This window comes from Idiotropiscis lumnitzeri, chromosome 1 (assembly GCF_059441095.1).
Source record: "Idiotropiscis lumnitzeri isolate Australia: NSW breed Sydney's pygmy pipehorse chromosome 1, RoL_Ilum_1.0, whole genome shotgun sequence".
Lineage (NCBI taxonomy): Eukaryota > Metazoa > Chordata > Actinopteri > Syngnathiformes > Syngnathidae > Idiotropiscis > Idiotropiscis lumnitzeri.
Window position 1 is genome coordinate 4,105,352 of NC_142391.1, and position 25,505 is coordinate 4,130,856.

Consider the following 25,505-nt stretch of genomic DNA (forward strand, 5'->3'; position numbering starts at 1 on the left):
GCATTTTAGTTACAAGGAATGTTTGATTTTTTTTTTTGACCGATACCAGTATGATTACTCAACTTTTGAATACCAATACCAAGAACTGAGTACTTGAGATACTTTCCCCCAAAACAATGACATAATTAAAAAAAAAAAACATTTTTTTTTTTTATCGCAACAGAGCATTTAAAAAAAAAAAAATGAGTCACTTACTGCTTCACCAAGGATAAACAGTTTGTACAGAGAAAACAGAATGCGGAATACATCGTCTGCCTGACAAACAATCTCAACACTGACCCGACCTCATCATCATAAACTTACAATTGTCATAACCTTGGACCGTGAGCCGCATGCTGCTTCAATACATTTGATGCTTAGCTTGTCTGCAAGACACTTAATTAGGTACACGCTCAGAAGCCGCACTTTTTTTTTCCGGGAGCGAGGCTTAAGAACGACGAGACAGACTAACGCCGTCAAGAGTGCTAGAGAAATCCTGCCAATTTAGTTGTCAATCTAACGAAAGCCGGGCTCGCCATTGGTCCAGCAGTATGGGGCGGGGTGAGGGCTTTGAAAATATGTCAGTAATATTTGACCTTTGGGGTATTGTGATGCCACATACCTGGAGACACCTCTGAACTTTTAGTGAGTACACAATTTTTTTCTTTTTTGAAAGTATCCTTGTGGCTTCTTCATCACAGCTCACTATTTTCCTACTTCAGCTAGAAAACGTGGATTTGCACATAAAGAAGTATTTTTTGCTCATTCCTACAGTTATATTCAACTTTACGCAACTATATGAATAGTAAATGACGTGTTACTAAGTAAACGATATTGCTATTAAATGACGCCGAACTACTGCCACGCACTTTCGCACTTCCCGGTCGTCTAAATTAAACGTTTCTAGACCACAACAAGTAAACGAATTGTTGAATTATTAACCTCCTCGGAGTTTATAATTCAAAATACAGTCGTATTTGGTTTTTATATGCAGATTTCTTTGACAGTTTCAGAAACGTAGGTAACCTAATCAATAAGCTACAGCGCAACGTAAAAGTATATAATAAAACTCATCAGTCCATTGTATATATTTAGAGGGTCGCGCAAAAAAATAATTAAAAGTTAAATGTGCATTGTATCATAACCTTAATTTTAATAAAAAAAAATATAATTGTCTAGACGCGTATGTGTGTCGTCACATCCGGTGTAGGGAAAAATGGCGACCATTGACAACAATAATAGCTTTGGTTAAATGAAGAGTTACTTGTATTTTTCTCTGCTTAATAATGGGGCTTTTGGTGACATAACATCGTTTCACGAGCAGTGATTAACGACCGAGTTCGTTGTGGGGGTTCCAAACTGTAAATATCTTCTTTTTTTTCATCATGAGCGTCTTAATACGTAATGATACTTCGCGATTGTCAATTTTAAGTGTCTCGTTGTGTTAAGCTGTCTAAGGTCGGCTCCATTGATACTTGGGCCTTAAAATATTTTACGTTTGTAATTATTTTGGAATAATGTCATTTATCTACAAGGGGAAAATCTTGTTGACAAAGCAATATCTATCTATCTATCTATCTAATAACAAAACAAATTTCCCATTCAGAAGTTAATTGACATGACATTAATCTGTTACAGTCCCCCTAAAACACCACATTCCTTAAGTCACCATCCAGTAAAATATAAAATAAGATAATATCCAATGAACATTATTCAACTGTTTTCATAGAGCTTAATACACTCAAAGTCACATATTCTTTGAAGCATTCATTTGATGTGTCTTTAAAGGGTCAGGGCTTTGTAAATGTAAGATTGGCAGGTGTTTTCATCTCCTATGATCCTTGCAAGTTTTGTAATTGTGTGTTTGACTGTGTGCACCATTTGATGGTAACTTGAGGGTCTACTATAACATGTGTATTTTGCATTTCTTTTTAGAGTTGCAACCATGAGTAGTCGCCGAAAGAAGGCCCCCCCAGTAAGGGTGGATGAGGAGGCAAAACAGCGGTTGAACTGGAACATGCTGGAGGATCGGAGGACTGAGAACATCCAGGTGATGCCATCTTGCTCCTCCCTTCCTGCCCACCCGTCTTTGGGTGTCTCCTTGAATGTCCTGCCGCTGCAGCCCGCTCCAGAGGAGCTCCCTGGGTCATCGTCAGACTCAGCCTCCGCCTCCGCCTCCCTGGCACTCACCGTGCTGCCTGTTGCTCAGCTCAGCAACATCTGGACGGCGCTCGTCGGGGAATTCTTCATCAGGCCGGCCCGTCTGCCGTTGGATTGTCGACACAGGGCGTTTGCGATTCGCAAGACCGTAGATCGGCTTTGTGTCAGCTTCGGGACGACGGAGAAGCCCGACCCAGATGGAGCCGCCTGCGCCGCAGAGTGCAGCCTCACATGCGTCCTACTAGAGGACCTGGACTGGCTCCAGAAGAGAAGGGTGCTGCAGCTCTGCCACCAAAAAGAAGACGACTCCTTCAAGGTATGAGCCGTCTTTCCCAGAATTGCCAACTTCTCAATTGCTGTGTTTGGAATCACTTCCACTCCTTGGCCCTTCTACAGCCTCATGACGTGTACAAAGTCTTGCATGGCTTTCATACAAAAACATGGCGTACACCAAAAAAAAATATAGCTGCAAGAAACTGTGGGCACTCATGAATCTAAACACATTCTTTTCGTACATCCCAATCAATGCGAAAATGTCCACACCCCATATTAATATGCAAATTAGTATGAACAGCGTGATCGGATAATCAGATTATCAAGCGGAAGCCGAATTTTACGTGGGGGCTGGACACGCTTGTAAACAAAGTCGACGCCTGAGAAACTGTTATGGTCCTCTGGAGTCAACATAAAGCTCCATGACGAAAATCCTGATAATGGCGGTTTGAAGTTCAAAGCACTACTTTTGTCCAAGTGAAGCTCCTCAATTCACTTCCACTCTGAAGATAAATGGAACTTCTTAACACATGGACAGTTCCTGGGCACCAAGATTTTGAAAGGTGCTGTCAAAGTAATGCTTTGTATTATATTTGTATTCTCAGTAGATAACCGAGAAACTAATAAGTGATTTTGCAAATGCCAAATCGCTGATATGCAGGCCGGGGAGACTGGCTCATGATGAGGAAGCAGGCTATGCATATGAGTAAATGATTTTTTTTCTTTTTCTCATCAGGTTGGGATTTACCTGCTGGAAAGCAGCCTCGGCAAGCCAGAGTTCCTCAGTGAGGGAAACACTCGCATGAAGAAAAGCAATCAGCTTATGCAGAAGATGATGGAGTTTTATTACGACTTCATCATTCCCGGTCAGTGAACTCCACTTTTTAAAATATAATAAATTTTCAATGGAGGAACCTATTCCCATCTATTCCTGAAAAACTTATTTGTATGTAATGCATTATTAGCCCAGACCTATGCAACAGCGCAGTCATTTCACGTCTTGACATTTCTGCCATATTTTTACCCCCAGATGTGGTGGACAACGAGGATGACGAATGCGACACCGACTTAGAGAGGCAGAACGTGGAGGAGCTCTATGACTACGTTAGACGCGTGCATCAAACCGACGGCCGACGGGAAGTGACATCTGACGTGCAGCACCAAGCTCTGCTCCCGGTGCTCCGCCCCTACCAGAGCCAGGCTGTCAACTGGATGCTGATGCGGGAGAAATTCTGGAATACTGCCCAGAAAGGTAGACTGACAATAAGCCTCTCACTTCTCCCACGTTGCGGTACAACAAAATAGCTTCCTCCACTGAATTAAAAGCAAATAATGTACAATTACTTTAAAATATGAACTAGTCCAAGACATTAGAATGAAGGAAAATGTCATCGTCTGATGCCAACAAAATGAAAAGAGATTCCAATTACAGTTGAGTATATTATTTCAATTTTTAATGAATTTCATTTGCATTTAATGATGAACAATTAATTGCTTTTCATCGTACCACAACAGCTTAACAGTTGGTTAATCCTAAACATGCACCACAATCCAGTTATAAAAGGGTGTGCACACTTCTGCAACCATGTAAATCCATTTTTTTCCCCATCTCGAAAAGGTAAAATATACATTTTTTATGATTTGTACAGGTAATAGATCGCATTAATGGATGCAACTTTTTTTTAAATTGATTTCTCTTGGTCACATTTTTTTTACCACCAAAAAACTTCCATATAGCAAAGGCATCTTACTGCCACAACTGTATGCCCACATTTGTGAGGTGCGGTCGTCGCTAATCACCCCCCCCCCCCAATCTTTTTCAGAACAATCGCTGCATTTCTTGTGGCGGGAGTTGGTGACTTTGTGTGGAAAGAAGTTGTTCTACAACCCTTTTACTGGCTGGTGAGCAACTCATTTTATTTGAGCGTGCACACACTTGGAGTACTCGTGATAGCACCTCGACACAATTTTTATAGAGTGCACTGAAATAGCGCTTTATGTATTTTTCTCCAATTTTCCGTCAGTGCTATTGGGGGCCCTCAGAAATGCCGCTTTAAATATGAACGAAAGACTCGTAATGTATTTCATTTGTCATAAAGCAGGTGCGAGCAAACTACGGCCCGGGGGCCACATGTGGCCCGTTAAACGTTTTAATCCGGCCCGCCAAACTTGAAAATAATTAAATGAATAAACCTTGTTAATGTTTTATTTTCTAAATACTCTGGTGTGTCAAACATATATTTTGTTGTAATTCTTTTGTTCATTTTCATTTAAAATTAAATGTATTTTTTTTTTTCTCCGATGAGGTGAGGTGACCAAAACACTCCATTCATCTGCTCCTGGTCCGGCCCCTCTGTCAAATTTTAGAACCCATTGTGGCCCACCCAATCAAAACGTTTGCCCACCCCTGTCATAAAACATTACTCAATGCTTATTTGAAAGAGACACTTATCCCAACTCCAAAGGGGTTGAAGCAAATGACAAAAATAACCAAACACTGATATTTTGTTCTCATTGTTAAAAGCACTCTTACATAAAAATAACCACTCAAGGATGGCCAAAGAAACTGTTGAATAAAGATTTATTTCCTAAACTCGATTTGAATTCAATTCATTGTACAGTCCTGCTTTTGAGAATTTCATTCATTACTCTCAGTTTAATCCGCGAGTTTCCCCTCGCCGGCGTGGAGCGCCCTGGCGGCATCCTGGCTGACGAGATGGGACTCGGCAAGACGGTGGAGGTTCTGGCTCTGATTCTGTCTCACGGCCGACAGGACCTGGAGCAAGAGACCCTCACCTTGCCTGTGGTGAGGACCGCCAGTTACAGATGACTATTATTCGACAAATGTGAAATAATCTACAGTCTAATTGTTTTTTTTTTTTTGTTAGGGAACATCTGTGAACTATTTTGTTCCTCCGCCTCCGCTCAAGCGCCAGAAAGCCATCCACTGCAAGCCGGAAGTGCACCCCAAAATAAAAATATCTCACCCAGGTATGCAATTCTCACTCAAGACATTGAATCATAAAGTACTTAACTGAATGCGTACAACCTTTTCATTATTTTACTCGCGTTCATAATTTTCCGTTGTGTGCAGCTGTCCGCGTGATGCTACTCACCGCCATCAAGGAAATGCGCTCGGGCAAAGGCGCCTCCGTCAACGCTGTGTTCACATACATCCGCGCCACCTACGGCTACGACCTGCTGAAGAACCGCAACCACATCAAGAAGACATTGGCCAAGCTGACGGATGAGGGCTTGGTGGAGAGGGTGAAAGGTCGCGGATTGGCTGGGTCCTTTCGATTAGGGAAGAAGTATAAGGATGCCAAGATCGGGATTGCTGCAGTGCCCAAATCTGTAAGCAAAAAAACCCAAAACAATTGTTATAAATAAAATTCTAATATTTAATTTTGTTACAGATTTTTCCCGAAATACTTAACGGAATAGTTGAATACTTTATAACCCTTTGTGTAAATAATCTCATAAAAGTGAGTACATTACATTTCATTTCTGCAGATATTTAATTACTGTATTTCCCGGACTATAACGCACACCTGTATATATCTTTTTGGGAGAAAAAAACGAACAAAAATTATATACAAGCCGCACCAGGCTATAAGCTGCAGTTTTCTATGTTGAAAACAAATTAGTTGTTGACTGCATGTACAGAACGATTTTGTACTGTGAATGCACATAAAGGTACATAAACGGATTGTTAAAACACGGCAACAAATTTGCTAATTAAAACAGAACAGACCCAAGAGAAAAAAAAATTGAGATTTATTTTGTGTATTTTCTGAACAATAGAGCGCCCCTAGTGGTGAAAGAAAAATCCACAGAAAAGCCACACCGTTGTATTAGCCGCATGGTTCAAAATCGAGGGAAAAAGTAGCGGCTTATAGGCCAGAAAACACGGTATATCTGTTCATGGGACAACACTGAAGAAATAACGCTTCAACACAATGAAAAGTAGTGAACAACTTGAATAACAGTGTAAATTTTCTGCCTCTTCAAAATAATTAGAAAATACAGCCACTAAAGGCTAAACCTGGCACCTCATGGCAAAGAAGTTTCTGAAGATTAGAAAAAAAAGAAACTCAACAAGGCCAAAATAATTTGTCTAACTGCAAAATTGCGTCATGGACATGACAAATTACACCAAAAAAAAAGGAGACTGGTTGCCTCAATTCAATCTTTGCGGATTACCGTGACCTGGGTAACTGACAATCTTAACAGGTATAAAGAAAGAACAATTTTTAGCAAGCACATTGGTATTAGTATTTTGTTAACATGCATACATATATCTGGAGGACTTCAGATTTGTTTTCTCTTGTACATATATATTTTTTATCCCCCCCCAGAATCTGAAATACTCTGAGAACTCGCCCAGGAAGACATTCCAGAGACGCGCGAAGGAGAGAGCAGAAGTGGCTCTCCAAAATTCCATGAGTGAAGATCTCACCGAAAACAACTTCCTGACAGGATCCCAGAATTCGGAACGAGAGACGCTGGATCAACCGTCCCACTCCCGGGAGGGGGCGCAGCCAGAGCCAAATCTCCCCGTCCGGGCGTCGGTGGTCCCTTTCAACGCAGCCGACTACCGTTTCGAGTGCATCTGCGGCCAGCTGGGTCTGGTGGACTACAAGGCCCGCGTGCAGTGCATGAAGTGCCAGCTGTGGCAGCACGCCTGCTGCGTCAACTACAAGGAGGAGAGCCTCGACACCACGCCTTTCTACTGCCCCCACTGCCTGGTGGCCATGACGCCCGTCTCCACCGGGGCCACGCTCATCATCTCGCCAAGCTCCATCTGCCACCAGTGGGTGGATGAGATCAACCGCCACGTCCGATCTGCCTCGCTGCGCGTGCTGGTGAGGCCACTTTAGAAACCGAATGAGTCATATAACATTATTTTAATAGACCCCCCTAAAGATGCTGTCAATCAAATTTAGAAAATCTAGGATCGATCGCTGATCAGCAAATTAAAAAATAAACAAATAAAAACACTCACCGATCCAAATACAATTTGGAGCAACGCAACATGATTAATTCTGTTGTATGAACACTAACAGGTGGCCACTCTGGTGAATTTGTTTGCCTGCAGCCATCTTGTGGAATAGCATTTCATTATTATGTCTGTCACGATATGTTGCTGGCATGCAGTAGATGAACAAAGATGTTATTTGTAAACGTGAATGAATTTGGAAATCAAAATGATTGGATCTGTTAGGTCAATGCTTCTCAAATAGTGGGGGCGGCCCCCCCAGGGTGGGCGTGTTGCGATGCTGAGTGGGGCGCGTGTGACCCTGGGGAACATGCTTTTTTTCCCCGCCGTACAACAATAAAATGTAATTGCAGATCCACTCCAGTAGTTGGCAGTGGTGCTCTCTTTGCCCGTTGTGCGCGTTGAGTATTAACTCTACGGTGTAGGTTTGTTTTGCAACGAAAATGCTATTATTTAGAGTTGCGGCGGAGAATGGGTGGTGGTGGTGGGGGGCGAATTGTTTTTCTCTTCCTGGAGGGGGGGCGTAACAGAAAATAACTAAGAAGCACTGTGTTCGGTCAAAGTTGGAATCCAAGACAGGCTAAAAAGCGGTTCCTCTAATATGTCCATGGCGTGTCCCCAAAAAAAAGAATATTTTGCCATGAAAAAATGTAGGTGAGGGTTGTTCATCTGTGCTTGCGAGTTTTATTTTCTTTGTTGCTGGATTTTATCATCATCTCTTCTATACTAGGTGTACCAGGGCGTGAAGAAGCACGGCTTCATCCAGCCGCGCTTGCTGGCCGAGCAGGACGTAGTCATCACCACCTATGACGTGCTGCGCTCGGAGCTCAACTACGTGGATATCCCGCACAGCAACAGTCGCGACGGCCGCCGCTTCCGCAACCAGAAGCGCTACATGGCCGTGCCCAGCCCCCTGGTGGCCGTGGAGTGGTGGCGCGTGTGTCTGGACGAGGCGCAGATGGTGGAGTGTCCCACCGCCAAAGCGGCCGAGATGGCGCTACGCCTCGCTTCGGTCAACCGATGGTGTGTCAGCGGCACACCAGTGCAGAGAGGCTTGGAAGGTAAGAAAAATGAAAAATTGGAATTAAGTCACATTTATACGTTCTGTTGTTAATAAAAGCAATATGGCAATATGAAACTAAAATGAAGTAAAATGACTCTTTTCAAGATGTTTTTGGGTGAACTTCTCATTTAAATGCTATTCATTTGACTTTTAACAACTAGCTGTTGACCTTAACATCTGTCTCCGCAGACCTTTACGGCCTGGTACTCTTTTTGGGCGTCGATCCCTACTGGGTGAAGCACTGGTGGGACCAGTTGCTTTATAGGCCTTATCGCCGCGGCAACACGGAGCCTCTCTACAGCATGGTGGCTCAGCTGCTGTGGCGTTCAGCTAAGAAGGACGTTATTGATCAGGTCAGTCGACATGGATAATGAAATAGATCATATTCATTGATAGAGTGATCATTTTAAAATGCTGAAAAAGTCATTAGATCATGGTCAAGTGCAAATTACAATTTGCCATTCCCTTTGCGCAAGTTATTTGTCTTGTGTAATTGTGTTTCAAATAAAGAACTTTATGAGGGCCAATTATTTGTTAATTGCCTAAAAAGACAGGCAATAATTCTGCTGTTTAAAAAAAAAAGTGTGAACCCATAAAAACGGTGTTAAATACAATTCGAAATTTTGGGTACACCGAACTTTTTGTGCTGACGTACCAAAGAATAATAGAAACCAGCCAATCGTGTGACACACATGACACAAACTAACAGTCCAATTCAGACCAAAAAGACAAATCAGTCTTCCTTCAATAAGACTAAAGAGCATGTTCCCCTGATTGTTGTTTTTTTTGTTTTGTTCCAGATCCAGATCCCACCTCAGACGGAGGAGGTGCACTGGCTGCGCTTCTCCCCGGTGGAGGGCCACTTCTACCACCGACAGCATGAGGTGTGCTCGCAGGACGCCCTGCTCAAGCTGCGCAAGCTCTCCGACTGGAGCCTGAAACTGGGCAGCCTGGACCGCCGCACTGTGGCCACCATCCTGTGCCCGCTGCTGCGGCTGCGCCAGGCCTGCTGCCATCCGCAGGCGGTTCGTGGCGAGTTCCTGCCCCTGCAGAAGAGGTGAGCCGGAAGGCCACTACAGTTACATTAGCTCCCATCCTCACAATACGACAGGATCCCCACGCCAAAAAAACATCTTACTCGTGTTTTCTTTTTTGACGCTAAATGATCTTTGTTGTGACAATTATTTTCTTTTATCTAATTCATTGGACATTCTACCTATTGTATGTCAATAAGCATTTAGATCAAAACAAAACATAAAAGTCATGCCTTGACAAAGCGGCGGTACATTTTTTTGGGGGACTCCTTGTATAAAAATAATATATACCAAAACATTAGAAATAATTACGAAATAATAATTTGGGCTTAATCGATGCTAACGCTGTTTTTTGGCTGAAAAAAATACCTATTACCGATTAACTAAAAAAATGTATCATGCATGCATGCAAAATATTATGTTGTCCTTAAAATTAAATCGTTTACAAATCTCATTTTGAAAAAAAGTCTGATGACGCTGGTGCCGCTTTGCAACTCATAAAATTGCCAGTTACTACTTTCCTATTTTTCCATTTTATTTAGTTTTTTTGAATCACTCAATCAAACATAGATCCTCTCACAATAGCGTCATTTCTCAAAGATAGCCAAGATATTTTTAGGGTTTTGTTGTTTCAATTGGTCACATTATATTCACCATTCAAGGGACGTAGTCTCTCCGGGATTACTTGGTTCTAAAGCTGACCACGAGTGTCTTGGGATTGCTTCTTGACAGCACCATGACGATGGAGGAGCTCCTCAAGTCCCTGCAGAAGAAGTGTCGAGTGGAGTGCGAAGAGGCCCACAGACAATTGGTGTGTGCTCTCAACGGCCTGGCGGGAATCCACATCATTCGAGGTAATGACATGAAGCAAGCATGGGAATCACTTACAAGCTCGCCTTTTGTCGCCCTTTTGCTTTGTGGCATAGTGCGAACGTCTTTGTATGCCGCATCTCATTGCCGATGTATTACGTGTCAATGATAATGCCGCCCCCGCCCCCCACCCCAATTTGCAGATGAGTTCGAGCTGGCGGCCGACATGTACAGAGAAGTGCTGCGCTCATCAGAGGAGCACAAAGGCCGACTGAAAACGGATTCATTGCAGGTAGACAACCAAACGCCATCTGGCTCTCCAGTTTACATATGAAGAGTCACTTCGCTAAACAACCGCACGCCATCAGAGGCCAAAGTGCTTGCTCATTTTTGTGTTTATATGGATGAAAAAAAATCTGCGGTGTCAGACATAAACTTTCTAATTTTTTAACATATATTGTGGCAAAATCTGCATAACCAATCGTAAAACTAAAAGATGAACTTTGTTGACAGAGACTGCACGCTACTCACAATCTGATGGAGCTGCTGAACGCAAAGCATCCTGGGATTCCTCCCACTCTGCGAGACGACCGCCTCGGCGAGGAGGTAACTCCCAACTCTTAAGTTTCAACTGCTGAAAATTTTGGATTGTGAATACATTTTTTTCATTTTGTTGTTGTTCGTCCCTGTCAGGCCGAGCAGCTGCGTCAGCACTACATGACCAAGTACGACTCTGAGGTGGCCGACGCCCACCAAGCCCTGCAGCCGGTCTTGCAGAACATCAAAGAGCTGAAGCGCAAAGTAAGTTACAACAGGTCCAAACCTTTTTTTTTTCTTGTACAAAGACACTATCAAACCTTCCCAATGTCTGTAAAAGTTAAATAAACAGTCTCAAACATATTATAACACACTTACGTCATACGTAATACACGCGTGTAGCTTTGCGCTGAGAATGTCACAATTTTCCTCACCACTGGATTTGTCTAGGTCAACCTGAAATCCACCTGGTGGCCTGACGTCATCCAGCGGGCGGTCCGTTGCTCCACCGACGACGACCTGGTGGGCCGCGTCAAAAACGAGATCACGTCCTCCTACAAGCAGCAAGCTCACAAGCTCTCCATGGCTGACAAGTGAACTTTTCAAATGAGCACAAACGACTCACGAGTTGGAGCGCTTTGGCCAAACCCGACTTCCCCCCGCAGGTTCCGTGACAGCCAGGGTCTGCTGTTCCTGCTCACAACTCAGATGGAAGATCTGATCAAGTCGCAGAAGATCGTCCGGGAGGCGGTGAAGAGCCTGGAGGGTCCGGCGTCCAAGAAGGTGATTGACGAGGCCACCGTCTGTCATCTCAGGCCCATGCGACTGCGCCTTAATAAGTGAGACTTACTGATTTTCCGACTTGAATGTATTTTATTTTTGACATTCTCAATGATTTTTTTTTTCATGCTCTAGTTGTGTGTTTTGCAAAGCCGATGAGCTTTTCACTGACTACGAATCCAAGCTCTTCTCGCACACGTAAGTTAAACGCACTTGTTGCGCACTTTGAGTCTGTGACGGCGAAACGGACCCCGTGCCCGACAGGGTGAAAGGTCAGACGGCCATCTTTGAGGAAATGATCGAGGACAAGGATGGCCTGGTGGACGACCGCCTGCCCTCCACCAGCCGAGGGCTGTGGGCTGCCAGTGAGACGGAGCGCGCGCTCAAAGCAATCCTGACCTTCGCCAAGGCCAAGCGCTTTGACGCCGAGCTGGTGGAGGACGGCAACGCCTACATGGAGCTCTTTGAGACCTGGAAGAAGGAGTACAAGGTTGGCACCGGATGCAGTTCCTTCGGGGTTAGGGATTCATACCACTCGGCCTTCTCCGTCCGTCAGGTGCTGCACGAGTATTGGATGGTTCTGCGGAATCACGTGTCCGCCATTGACGAGCTGGGAATGGCCACCGAGAGGCTCCGCGTGCGTCTCCCCGACGAGCCAAAGCCAAAACTGCTGCACATCATTGAGCCGCACGAGGTGCGTCGTCGTGTGTATTTGTAAAAATAAACACTATGTTGTGACGCGTACCCAATGTAGAGACTTTTAGACATTTTGTTAAAAACTAATAATAATAATAATTCCAAAATAAGAATAATAAAATTAACTCCTTTATTGGATGTAAAATATTAAATTTCCATTCAAGTGTTAGAAAAGTTTACTGAACAATTAAAAAAATAAAATAAAATATTATAAATAAAAATATGATCATCTGATAAAAAATGGTTCTATTTAAATTCGAACAACAATCGTTTTGTTTAATAAGCATTCGGTAAGTTTTTGTTTTTTCATTTTAGAAATGAATAAAATGTCTAAAAAAACAAATAGTGTTAAAATAATACAACTTAATTAAAAAATTTTTTTTTAAATGACATTAATAAGAATGTTACATTTAAATGTATCTATTTTTAAATTTGACAAAAAACAATTTGTTAAAATACCATTAAAAAAATACAAAAATATATTTTATATATATATATATATATATATATATATTATTTTACGTTTTTTTTTTAGTCTGTAATGCAAACGCAAAAAAAATAAAAATAAAATTCTCTTTAAACAATTTTATCTTTGCAGGTGGAGCAGAACCGAGTGAAGCTTCTCAACGACCAAGCGGTCGCCAAGTCTCAGCTCCAAAAGAAGCTGGGACAGTTTTTATACCTGACAAACCTGGAGAAGGTACTTGGCTCTTTATACCTCCCACCTCCCATGCAAACGATGACGGTCGCCAATCATCTCCATTTCAGTCCCAGGACAAGTCCACCGGCGGCCTAAATCCGGAACCATGTCCCATTTGTGCTCGGCCACTCGGACAAGAGGTGAGCGTCTTTGTTGCTACACTTGTTTTTGCTGTTTTATCGGAAGTATGCTATAAGTTTTTTTTTTATGTCAGTGGGCAGTGCTGACGTGCGGCCACTGTTTCTGCAACGAGTGCATCGCCATCATCCTTGAGCAATATAGCGGGGGCTCGCGCCGACGCACCATCAACTGCGCCATCTGCAGGCAGACCACATCTCATTCCGAAATCTCTTACGTGTTCACCGCGCAGGTGTCCAGCCAGGACCAGGACATCCCAGTTAAGGTTGGTCAAGATCAAGATGCGTTAGCCCATTTAGCTATTGGCTGTTTACTTCCCTCAGTCCATCGGCACGATTATGCAAACGCGGAATGAGTTAACTGCTGAGCCCATTGTGACTTTGTTGCTAGCCAAAATGGCAGCACCTGCAAGCAGTCCCTCGGCTTAACTGCCTCCCTTCGTGCGTCTCTCCCAGGGGAGTCACTCGACCAAGGTGGAGGCGGTGGTGAGAACTCTGAAAAAGATCCAAGTGAGCGATCCGGGCGCCAAATGTTTGGTCTTCTCGACGGTAACACGTCACCCCCGCGGGCTTTGGATCCGTCACATTTCTATGGAATTGTCACGTGTGTCCCGACTTATCTGCGTCGTCTCACTCACCCTCTCCGTGACAGTGGCAGAGCGTCCTCGACATCATCGCCAAAGCTCTCTTTGACAACAACATGGAATTCTCGCAAATCAACGGGATCCAAAAATTCCAGGTTTGTGCAGGCTTTGTGTTGCTGAATTTGGATTCCTTCTTTTTATTTTGTATTGTGCAAAGCGGCGTGATAATCAATATGCGGTGAAAGGAGCCATTGCATTAAGTCCATGCATGCGTCGCATACTTATATTCTCTACAATGCGTGCAAATGTTCCTGAGTGTGACGTTGAGTTTATTTTTTAATCGCGCGTTTGTGTCCATATTTTTTTAACTTTATTTGGAGAGCGCATTTCATACACGAGGCAACTCACCATGCTTCACGCATCCCAACGCACAAAGCAGTTAACGCCGTTCTAAAGCAAAGAAATAGAAATCGCTGCCTGAAAATGACAAAAAAAAACGGAAATTGGCCACATTTAAACACATTTACAAACAAAAGCAATTTAAAAGCAAATTAATGAAATAAAAAGTCAATTTCTCACCCACTCCAAGGACATGATTATAGAAATGCATTGAACGGTTTTAATCCGAAATATGCCGAGGGAAAGGGGGGGGGTGTTTTACCCGAACATGTGAGAGCGCACTGTGTACTTTTTCAACTTTTTTTTTTGTGGTTGCGTGATTCCTATGGTGTGACTGTGCCCGTGTGCCCGTCCCAGGAGAACCTGAGCTCGTTCAAGTACGACAAGAAGATCAACATCCTTCTGCTTCCCTTGCACACGGGCTCCAACGGGCTGAACATCATTGAGGCCACGCACGTGCTGCTGGTGGAGCCCATCCTCAACCCCGCCCACGAGCTGCAGGCCATCGGACGCGTGCACCGCATTGGACAAACCAAGTACGGCGCAAATAATCAATTTTGTTTATCAGTCTATGCCAGTGACATATAGTGAGAGGCAGAACAAATAAATGTTCTTTTCTTAGATGCTCAAAGGATTTAACCCGTGTGTCCAACTGTTGCCATTCACACAACAGAGTACAAAATTGTGTTAAATAGGTCCAGATTTCATACTAAGAAAATGTGTAAATTGAGATGAGCTCATCTAAAGTTCAGTAAACAGTTTTCAGGTACAGAGCCCAGCACCAAATAGTAAAAAATAAATAAATAAATAATTAAAGCCCCCTTTATAAGTGAATCATAATTTTTTGGGGTCCGTTTTCAGCACTGTCAATTTGAATTCATCTTCTGGTTTTGAATAAAGGAATGGAAGTTTAAACTTTTTTTTTTTTTACTCCATTATTGAAATAATCGTTAGTTGCAAGCCCTTTGCCCCTTCTGTCTCCGTCCCTCCAGGCCGACGTTCGTGCATCGCTTCCTCATCAAGTCCACCATCGAGGAGAGGATGCAGGCCATGCTTAAAACGGCGGAAAAGAGGTGCGAGAGAGAATGGTGAATTTCATCCAGTCCAAGTGAAAACAATGTACAGTGTTAGCTTGACCTTGGAGCGCTTATGAGTTTTTAATGATAGTTGCGAGACAAATTTGGAGCTACTAGCTCTGTTATCGGATTCCCAGACATTGATTTTAGTGACTGAGTGTTATTTGCGGCAGTGGTGTGGCTAGCAACGATGCATGAGCCAATATTAGATTCTGACGCTAACTGTGAGCAAAAAATAGCACGTTATCGTAGTCTTAGAATTACAGTTCTAAAATTATCTTTTTTTTTTTTTCAAAATAAAGTATAAACTAATTTGTAATATTAATTTTTGAACCTAATAGACAGTACAAAGAGTAAGAGAGAGAACCTATTGAGTCCCAGCCAATTGAGATCATTCTGACTAATCTTTCAAGGCTCACGGAATGTTTTGTTTTATGACAACGGAAACACAAAAATTACCAATTGAAAGATTAAACTCTCATCACAACACAAAAAAAAAGTTTGTTTTGACCTTTTTCCATTAATCAGCTGTAGAATATGAGTTGGTTTCACGTAAATCGAAATCAAGCTTTTTACAAAGATATATTTTATGCACATCAGCGACACCACTAGCATATTTTATGGACTATATGGCGCACATGCATATAAGCCGCGGCAACTCCCTTTGGGGAAAAAAAAAAAATTATAATAAAAAATAATAATTAAAAAAAACAAATATGTTGAAAAAAAATGTGTTGTTGACTGCATGTACAGAACGATTTTGTACTGTGAATGCGCATAAAAGTACATAAACAGATTGACAAAACTGTGCCTTTTAACACAGCAACAACTTTGCTAAAACAGAACAGACCCAAGAGAAAAAAAAAATCAAGATTTATTTAGCGTGTTTTCCGAAATATAGAGCGCCCGTAGTGGTGAAAGAAAAATCCACATAAAAGCCGCACCCGCGTATTAGCCGCACGGTTCAAAATCGAGGAAAAAAGTAGCGGCTTATAGTCCAGAAAATACTGTACTTTTCTGCTTTGGAGACTCAAAAATAATCCTTTCTATAAAATACCAACAACAACAATGACACCATTGATGGCAAAATAATGTATTTTCAAGTATTCACTAGTGGAACTATTTCACATTTGACAAATTTAAACACTATCTGCATGCAATTTAATAGTTGTAGTAGTAGTAGTAATATGTAGTCGTGCGTGCGTGTGTGGCTTTGTATATACATTAGAGCATCGCTTCGGCTTGTAAATTTGAAGTCAAGTGAAATGTTTTATTAACAAATATATGTGCCGTGTCCCGCCACTAGTCTAAACAGGGCATTTTAATGACGTAATATTGTTTGTGAAATATGAATTAAGCAGAAAAAAATCCACCTGCTTGCATGCATCTCTAGCGGTGGCCATTTGACCAAAAATGACATCCCAGTTGCCCAGGGCTCAATTAATCACTTCTCAAACCCAAACAAGCTCAACTCTCACATCAAGGTAGCGCTGATAAAGGAAATTGTTTTGTGCTTTTGTAGTCACAGCAGGGCCGTCATGAAGCACTCGGAAGCCGCCGTGCTCACCGTGGCCGACCTGGCTGACCTGTTTAGCGAAGAAGACGGCCAACATCTGCAATGAAGACCACCAACGGTGCACTGCTCTCTCTGTACTCTAGGGGGCATTGATGGACATTCCTCTTCATTTTTGGCACATTTTCACGTTTTCTAGAAAAAAAAAAAAAACATTGACATTGTTGTACATTTGAAGACGTGTTTTGTCGTTACGTTTGTGTTGCTTTGGAGTCATTCATCCCGGTGCTGTTTTCACAACTTTCAGGAAATAAAAGTCAGTTTGGGACAACCCGGCGGCATGCTTGTAAACTTCCAGGCCGGAAGGAGGGAGGCCTTTGTTTCTGCTCTTGTGCCAACTCCAGAAGAAATCAGTGCGTTTTACCAGGTTCCTTCTTTTTTTTTTTTTTTTTTCCTTCATCTTCTTTGAGGAGTTTCTCTGGGAAGCTGGTGTTTTGTTGCGTGTGCTGGCTGACCAATGAAATCACAAGATTCCTTCTCTTGGAAACCTATCTTGTAAATTCCAAGTTGTTAAAAAAAAAAAAAAAAAAAATGTAAACTCAATTTTGCATGCTCCGTAGAGTAGTTTGACATCATTTTGTATCTTGTGCCAATTTGTGTGTTGCCTGTTTTCGTTTTGCACAATTTTGCATGCTTCATTTTATTTTCCGTGATTTCAGTAGTTTATCGCCGTTTTTTTTGTTTTTTTTTACACTTTTCCATTTTTTTTTTGCTACTTCCAGTCGTGCGGTGCCATTTTCTTTGCTTTGCCCTATTTTGCATGCTGCCTTCTGTTTTTGTGTTATTTTAAACATCCTGATTTTGTTTTGCACCCTTTTGTCCAGAAATCTTCCTGCCGTTTTGAAAGCTTTGCACTATTTTCTAAGTTTCCTTAAAGCTTCCTTTAGTGGTGTTGAGCTATTTACTGCACTCACAAAGGTTATTTTTTTTCTCCTTTTGCATGTTGCCTGTGGTTTGGTTGGATTTTGTATTCTTCTTATCGTCATTTCCCTCCATTCTCACCTTCTCTGCTTCTGTCTGGAAGTGAGTGTGTTTTATGATCTGGTCGCACCGCACACGTGCACTCTTAGCCAGTATCTTTGCTCCCCGCCCCCCCGCAGGGTTCCCGCTAACCCGTAAAGACTTTTTTTTATTTTTTTTTATAAGTCTGCTGACAACAAAGAGCGGTGGCGTACATGGTTACCACCACACTCGTTGTTGTCGTCGCATGTTTACAAAAAGAGGAGTTACCTCGGACTCCCCTCGGCTCCCCCTATTCACTCGCGGAATCTCATTGTTGGCCCCCGACGACATCATTCAAGCTGGTGTTTTGGGGCCGGAGGGAGGCTCCCACTTCATTGGAGTTGTCTCGGGGGGGTGCGAGCGAGGGCGTCGGGGTGCTACGTCTTGTGGCCGTGACAGCGCCATTCGTCAGTTGGCGGCGGCGGCGAAACGTTCCCAGGGGAGAAGAGATGGCAAGTTTGCGTTGTACCTGGTTGCTGCTCACCTTGACAGTCGTGTCCTCCCAAGGTGATCTGCAGATGTTTGAAGGAGGTGAGCCCATTCGTTAATTTTTTTTTTCCTCCCTCATTTCACGCAGATTTATTGCAGTTCTGTTCAGAAAAATGCCAGCGTGAACTGAAAACAAAATCGACACTGTTTCAGTCAATGGCTTCATAGCTGTGCTGCACTGCAACACATCAGGCTTGATTCAAGTCATTTTTCACGTTCAAGTGTGTTTAAAAAAGTTATTAAAAAAATCACTTAGTATCCAAACGGAAAATTATTACTTGGGGATTTCCAAACACATTTAATTGTATTCGCGCTCGCTAAATCACATCTATGTTACACTGCGATGTAACTGCTTTTTATTAGGTTCATACAGCCATCAGAAGAAAAACTCAATATCCTTGTGTTGCTCTGCAATTATTTTGAACACAATCTATAATTTTTTCCATCTTCATCCCCCCCTGCAAGCATATTTTCAAAAACTATATCTCAGAATAGTGAAAAAAATGCAAAGTAAAATCATAATTAAAACAAATGTCTATTGTTTATAGATATATTTTCCCTTTTACTGAATATGAATATCAACTATAAGCATTAGTTATCAGCCTCCTTGACTACTAAAACAAAGTATCAGCTCTGAAAAAAATTACATTTTATTCAAAATGAAAATGGTTGTTAACGTACGGAGACCCCAAGGTGACATGGAGTAAAAAAAAAAAACTCATTTTAGTTGAACGAGAGAATGCTTCGTTTAATGAGCATTCATGTACTTCCGGGTTATCTTCCGGGCGAGTTTAATTAATTACTTTGAAACTCGCTTGAAATACAAATATGTAATATCAGTTCTTGATATTAAGCACGTTTCCAAATAAGCGAAAGGCATCTGAAACGAGTTCTAAACACTAGAGGACATCTCTTGACCGCAAGAAGAATTCCAAGTCCTAATTTTGATTCTTTCCGTCGCCGACGTACTGTCGAGATGACCCGGATGTACATAAACGCTAATTAAAGAAAATACCGTTCCCTTTAAAAAAAAAAAAGCGTTATCCTGAGGCACTCCGTATGAAAGTGAGTGAGTTGAGTTCGGCTAATTAAAAACGGACACTTAAGGCAATCATCCAATAATACAAAGCGAATTTAGGGCGAGGTCATTTAATAGCATAAATGTGCATCTATAATTTTGTTGCCTTCTTTCTTTCCTTTAGAGCTGAACGAAACCGTCATTTGCACCAACGACCACATGCAAGTGGTCATTCCCAGCGCTTTCTTCCTGCACAAAGTCCCCCCCGTTCACGTAAATCATCGCACTCGCTCTCTTTAATTCCATGTAAATGTCAAGCAGATTATGATGATTCATCATGTGTGCGCAGGTGTGGGATTTGCATCTCAACGACCCCGATTGCCGAGGCGTGCAAGTGGGCGACGACTACGTCTTCAGCATTAAGAGCAATCTGTCCCACTGTGGAAGCATCATGGTAATACTGGATGTCAATCAAATGCCCGGGTGGGCATTTCAAATAGGCTCCAATGACAGTAGTGATGATTGATTTTTGTTTTTTTATATAAAAAAAAATAATTAAAGCTTACCATTGGATCTTCAGTCTAAAGCATACATGGGCAAACTACGGCCCGGGGGCCACATGTGGCCCATTAAACGTTTTAATCCGGTCCGCCAAACTTGAAAAAAATTAAATGAATAAACCTTGTTCATGTTTTATTTTCTAAATACTGTGGTGTGTCAAAGACATATATTTTGTTGTAATGCTTTTGTTCACTTTCCTTTAAAATTAAATGGTTTTTTTTCTCAGATGAGGTGAGGTTACCAAAACACTCCTTCCATCTGCTACTGGTCCAGGCCCTTTGTCAAATTTTAGAACACATTATTGCCCGCCAATCAAAAAGTGAGCGTTTAAAACAAAGGTTGGGTCTCAAATTAGGGTTTCAAACTAGTACTAGGTATTTTAAATCAGAGTTTAAAGTCAGGTGGGGAAGTACTGATAGCAGGTATCGGTATCAAGCTGATATCTGTCATATTTTAAGTTATCGATTCTCGGCGGCCGATACCATTCACCGGTACTTAAGTTATACAAAAAGGAGATTTGGTATCAACGAAGTGCTCCTCGGCAGTTGTTGGCAAACTGCCGCAGTTTGAAATTGGCATCTCATCGTCTGTGTCAGAAACAAAGATCTTTGTTTTGTTTTTTGTTTTTTCATTTTGTGAAGTGAACTTTGTACCCGGAGATGAAGACAAAGTGCTCTTTATGTCTTCATTATTGACAAATAAAATCCCTGCCGCTCGTAAGTGCTCCATTTTTACGATGCTGTTAAAGCATCAGGCAATAGCTTTTCTTCCACTTCAGAGCCCCCAAAAATTGAATAATTCACAAGCGCTGACGTAAATCTTACCCCCGTGACTCTGTAGAAAAGGCCCGGACAGAAAGAAAAGACGAATGGCTGTGAGAAAATGGCGTCGCTGATATTTATGTCCAGGATGAAGGGCGGTGCCGCCGTTGCCACTTAAGCAACTCGGAGGCTCCGCCGATGCTCCGCCGATCCCCCGCCCCCGGATGGCCTCTCGTGCTTCCAAATGATCGCGATTTACCCCCATCTTAGCCTCTTGTTTCCTTCAAGTACAAACACTCGTGGTTTTAAATTTCAATTTGCAGCACCACAACAGATTTTAGAGAAGGAAAAAAAATTGAATACAAAAAGAGATCAGTTCGCCATTAGCGCAAACGTTCAATGGCTTGGCATCTTTGCACACTGGAACTTCGATTCAAGTAAATTCTTTGAGAGGCTCATTTGTCTGTACATTGACCGCGGCGTAAAACATGCGCTGAATTGTTTTAGCAGGAAAAATAAATAAAAGAAGTTGTAAGTTGCTATGGCAACGTAAGATGGCCGCCCTGTGGCTTCAGCCGCAAGAGGCCAAATGTGAGTCTATCATTTATACGTTTTCATGTTGTACAGTAGACTCGAGCAGGCTAAAATATGCGTAAATGTGGCGGCCATGTTGGTAGTGGCGAGATTCCCATCAAAGATAATGAAAAGCAAGGACATTATCTTAGCACAACTTAACATTTGGGGTTTGGTTTTTAAATTAGACTGTCAAGCCTTGGTTGGGCTTTAAAACAAGGCGGACGGTTGCAAACAGTGGTTAGGGTTTTCATTTGCGGCGCTAAGCCAAAGTTAGGCTTTCATGTGAAGATTTCAAACCACTGTGGACATTCAGACCACGATTAGGGTTGTAAATTTTTGGGGGTTTTTAAATGGTGGTTTCAAAACTAGTGTTGTAATTTCAAGTTTGTCGAGGTCGTTTTTTGTGTTTCTGATCTGGTTACTGTTTCAATTACGGGTCGAAAGCTTGTAATGGGGATTTAAATGAAAATTTCAAGCCGGTCTTGCGGTTGCCAGAGTTTCATGATGGCGTTATGGTTTCAAGCCAGTTTTAGGGTTTCAAATCAGGGTTTCAAGCCAGCTACTTGTGATACACTTTTGTAGAAACTCAAAGCTGAATATTGTCTGTTTACCGTTGTGTTGCCTTTTTCAGACGTCGGACGCCACTCACATCCTCTTCGTCAACACCATCCACAACAACCACACTGACGTCATCACCAGGAATTACATCAACATCACCTTTGTGTGCCGCTACCCCATCAACTACATGGTTCAGCAGCCCAACGGGGAAAACATGATACGCGTGGATGTCAGGTCAGCATTCTTCTTCTACACCTCGTCATCGCCTTTTCATCCTTGTTACATCATTTTTTTTCATGGTGTCTCTTAAGGGTTTGTTCAGCGCACTTCATATCTCCTCTCTGTGCTGAGAGCACCACGCCCCCTACTGTAATGTATGTGTAATTACACGTTATTCTAGCACGGGAAAAGCATGTTCCCTGGTGTCAAACACGCCCACTTCCCTATTTGAGAAGGACTGCACAAGCCAAATGAAGACGATCATAAATCCTGCCAAATTGCAGAGGTTGTAGTCAGACTACCATAAATCCCAGAATAGTTACGCAGATGAATCTTGAATCCTGCAAAAGGACACAAGTTAAATTCAGACTTCTGCAAATCCAATGAGTCACTCAGCCTTCCGTAATATGACAGGAAAATTTGCAAACACCAGAATAAGGCTACTGTAAATCCTACAAAGGTTGCACAGGTTGAAGTGCGACTACCGTAAAGCCCATAATAGTCACGCAGTCTAATAGTTACATCCCCCACCAGCTAAATAAAGATGATCGTAAATCGTGCAAAGGTTTTCTCCTGGTTTTTGCCAGGGCTCGATCGCTTACCGTTCGGAAAAGGTCTCGAAGTGTGCTGGTGATCCTCCACGGTTGACTGTGATCTCTCCACACGCACGCAGGACCATCACGCTCAACACGGAGGACGGAAACTTCTCGGTGTCCATGCTGCTGTTCAAGGACGAGGCCTTTGAGGACAAGTGGACCACCGTCCCCTCGCTCACCCTGGACGATGACATCTTCGTCAAAGTGTTCATGGTGAGACGGCCGACGCGCCACACGCCGCGTGGAAGAGTGCACGTTTGTGGCGCCGATCGACAAATGGGGAATATTGTCAGCGCCTATATTTGAAAAAGCTTGTGAAATATTGAGCAAATTGATATTTTCCTCTCCTCAGAAAAAAATATTTCTCATTTGTAGCCCCCCCAAAGTTTGAATTTTTATTTTCATCTCCAAAAGGTCTGATCAATATTTTCCCCCAAAATAATTTTATCCAGAACATTTCAGATCTATTTTCTTTTGTTTAATAATCTTTCAAAAATATATAAAATTGTCAAAATGTAAAATTTCAGCCCCTCAAAAATAAGAAACAATTTCTTGTTTTTGATTAAAAAAGAAACTTCACTATTTCCCCCAAATAATTTTTCACTCAAAATATTTCGGAAATAATTTATTTTTTCATTTTTCGTTACCAAAGGAAGTAATATTCCCCCAAATTATTTTCATTGTCCTTTAAGAAATATTTAATTTGAACGTTCAATATTTAAAGCAATTATAATTATAAAATAATATTTTTCCATTAAAAGCAATTCTAAAATATTTGCTACCTTTCAGTTTTTTATTTTTATTTTTTAAAGTTTTTGTCCTCTCAAATGTCTGAATTATTTTATATTTATCTATTTTCTTTCCATCAATGCTGCAATATTTTCACCAATTTTCATATTGCTCACCATTTTTTCTGCTTCATGCTTTTTCTCGGTGTGCCTCTGCCTTCCTCCCAGATTCCAGCCCACCTGATGTTACGCTTGGAGAGATGCTGGGCCACACCCACCAAGGATCCCTACAGCCACATTCAGTACACCTTCATTCGGGACAGGTGGGCGCCACATTATATTGTAGAATATAATAAGACTACCTTTACGTCTGATAATATATGACCACCAATAAAATATATGACAATGATCCCCCCCATCAGATTTACATCTGCTAAATTATGACCACGAATAAAATCCCACAGCGATTGCAAACTGAGACTACCGTAAAGCCTGTAACAGTTGTGCAGGCAAAAACGCTCGCTGACTCTTAATGTGAAATGACAGTAGTTGTTTTTCTGCTCAGTGAGATCTAATACCGTTTGGTCATGTGATGGTGGAACTGAAAGGTCACGCGTTAGATTTGTGCTGCTGTGCACGTCCTTGACATCCAGGCAACATTTGGCCATTTGGCATTGCAGGAAAAGAGAACACCCCCCCCCACACACACACACACACACACACACACACAAGAATCTTTCACATCACACTGTTCCATTTGTTTTTTTCTGGTTCCCCCCGGCCTCAGCTGCCCCGTGTTGAAAAACCAACAGACCCTGAGCGTACTGAAGAACGGGCGGGGCGCAGAGGCCATGTTCAGGATCCAAATGTTCAAGTTTGTGGGCGGCTCCTACACCAACGTCTTCCTGCACTGCAACGTTCACATCTGCCACAACGGCCCCGGCCTGTGCCAGCCTGTGTGTGCGCTCTCGCTCTTTACAATCTCATATATATATATATATATATATCACATTATTTATTTATTTTTTTTTCCTGATTTATACTTTCATTGAATCTTCCAGAATTGCTCGGCTGAAGATGTTCTGACGAGGACGCGGCGAGACATCCCGCTGTCCCACACGGTGTCCTACGGTCCCATCAGACGACGCCCCGACGACAGCGAGAATCCTCATTTAGGTACGTTCCTTCAGCAGCTCCATTCATATGCGCTGTGCTCTACTCGTACTAAAAGCGGAGTTTTTTTTTTTTCTTCCTGTGTGTATTTTGTCCGTCCAGGTGGACTTCCACCGGTGGAGATCTTCATCCTGGCGGGGTTCCTGCTGGTCCTGTTGCTGGTCACGGGGGCGTTAGGGAGACTGTGGATTCGTTCCAGGCGCTTCTACCCGGCGGCGCGGGAGGCTCAGCTCACTCTGTCCAACATACAGCACGTCTCCGAAGTGGCCTCGTGAGTTGGCGGGATCCAAAATCGTTCCACTCAATCACCACTTTGGATTTAAGATTTTCAATGAAATTGAATTAATGCTCAAGTGAAGCACTGAAATACCTCATTCTAGTACTTTTCTGTATTTTTGTGTGTAGTGTTAATAACATTTCTGGTTTTTTTTCTCAGTTACTTTGGTACATTTCTCAGATCGGAATTGAGATTTGTAAAAATGTGTACTTTCCAAACCAATTTGTACAAATAGCAAAACAATTTGGTTCCCTTGAAAACGTCATTGTGTCTCTCAAAAGTTTTTTTCAAATTTTTTTCAGCGTTTGTGTGATTGTGTCAAATTGCTTTGTCATGTTATCAACATAACTAAATACTGTAATCTGGATGGACGTTCTGATGTCAACTGCCACTTACGTTTTGATGACAATTTTTTCTAAATTGAAAGTTACAACTTTGTGTATGTTGACGATTGATTGCAAGAGACTGAGCAAGATTTCTGCACTATTTCACTTCTTGCTGGCTGGCGTTGGGTCGAAAAGCTTCTGCGTCTCAATTTGGCTCATTTCTTTGCGCTCCCCGGATGGCGCTGAAGGTTCGTTCCCCAAGTTGTGTTGTCATTACAAGAGTAATATAAACATCCACCGCCGATAATAACGGAATGAAAACGAATGACAAAATGTTTGCTCAACCCAAACTTGCTTCAAGTGACTTCGTCGTTGGTCCACTAGGTTCCTGGAACGGAATGATTTTTTTTGCCAAAAGTGA

The 25,505-nt window shown here is 42.3% G+C and overlaps 2 protein-coding genes across 5 annotated transcripts; both read left to right on the top strand.

The window, feature by feature from the left end:
- The first annotated feature begins 1,195 nt into the window (after positions 1-1,195).
- Positions 1,196-17,041, top strand: shprh (SNF2 histone linker PHD RING helicase). 4 transcript variants are annotated; one of them, XM_088311457.1, is made up of 30 exons: positions 1,196-1,340; positions 1,915-2,029; positions 2,102-2,455; positions 3,149-3,278; positions 3,443-3,664; positions 4,236-4,314; positions 5,068-5,218; positions 5,301-5,403; positions 5,507-5,766; positions 6,771-7,277; positions 8,142-8,472; positions 8,664-8,827; positions 9,275-9,531; positions 10,241-10,362; positions 10,522-10,610; positions 10,832-10,924; positions 11,012-11,119; positions 11,306-11,448; positions 11,521-11,694; positions 11,771-11,833; positions 11,900-12,125; positions 12,192-12,329; positions 12,930-13,031; positions 13,100-13,171; positions 13,246-13,434; positions 13,625-13,717; positions 13,821-13,907; positions 14,509-14,687; positions 15,144-15,239; positions 16,750-17,041. In XM_088311457.1, the coding sequence occupies exons 2-30, from the start codon at positions 1,925-1,927 to the stop codon at positions 16,847-16,849; spliced, it is 4,737 nt and encodes a 1,578-aa protein (XP_088167583.1). In that variant the 5' UTR covers positions 1,196-1,340; positions 1,915-1,924; the 3' UTR covers positions 16,850-17,041. The 4 variants fall into 4 exon arrangements, with proteins under 4 accessions (XP_088167583.1, XP_088167559.1, XP_088167575.1 ...); XM_088311433.1 differs by having other exon boundaries at positions 1,915-2,455; XM_088311449.1 differs by having other exon boundaries at positions 1,915-2,455; positions 15,144-15,224.
- On the top strand, positions 16,760-25,136 carry LOC148342835 (pancreatic secretory granule membrane major glycoprotein GP2). Its single transcript, XM_088311493.1, has 10 exons — positions 16,760-16,861; positions 17,048-18,333; positions 19,494-19,582; positions 19,659-19,763; positions 21,839-21,999; positions 22,658-22,793; positions 23,537-23,631; positions 24,096-24,264; positions 24,370-24,484; positions 24,584-25,136. Exons 2-10 carry the CDS (start codon positions 17,976-17,978, stop codon positions 24,754-24,756), a joined length of 1,401 nt encoding a protein of 466 aa, XP_088167619.1. The 5' UTR covers positions 16,760-16,861; positions 17,048-17,975; the 3' UTR covers positions 24,757-25,136.
- The last annotated feature ends 369 nt before the right edge of the window (positions 25,137-25,505 follow it).

What these genes read in the sequence shown, in the direction of transcription:
- shprh (XM_088311433.1), top strand. Translation starts at nt 1,925, where the DNA reads ATGAGTAGTCGCCGAAAGAAGGCCCCCCCAGTAAGGGTGGATGAGGAG. An exon ending in ACGACCGCCTCGGCGAGGAG is followed by an intron (nt 10,925 to 11,011) that starts GTAACTCCCAAC and finishes CGTCCCTGTCAG; the next exon opens with GCCGAGCAGCTGCGTCAGCA. An exon ending in CACCGCATTGGACAAACCAA is followed by an intron (nt 14,688 to 15,143) that starts GTACGGCGCAAA and finishes CCGTCCCTCCAG; the next exon opens with GCCGACGTTCGTGCATCGCT.
- LOC148342835 (XM_088311493.1), top strand. Translation starts at nt 17,976, where the DNA reads ATGGTTACCACCACACTCGTTGTTGTCGTCGCATGTTTACAAAAAGAG. An exon ending in CCCACTGTGGAAGCATCATG is followed by an intron (nt 19,764 to 21,838) that starts GTAATACTGGAT and finishes TGCCTTTTTCAG; the next exon opens with ACGTCGGACGCCACTCACAT. An exon ending in ATGATACGCGTGGATGTCAG is followed by an intron (nt 22,000 to 22,657) that starts GTCAGCATTCTT and finishes ACACGCACGCAG; the next exon opens with GACCATCACGCTCAACACGG.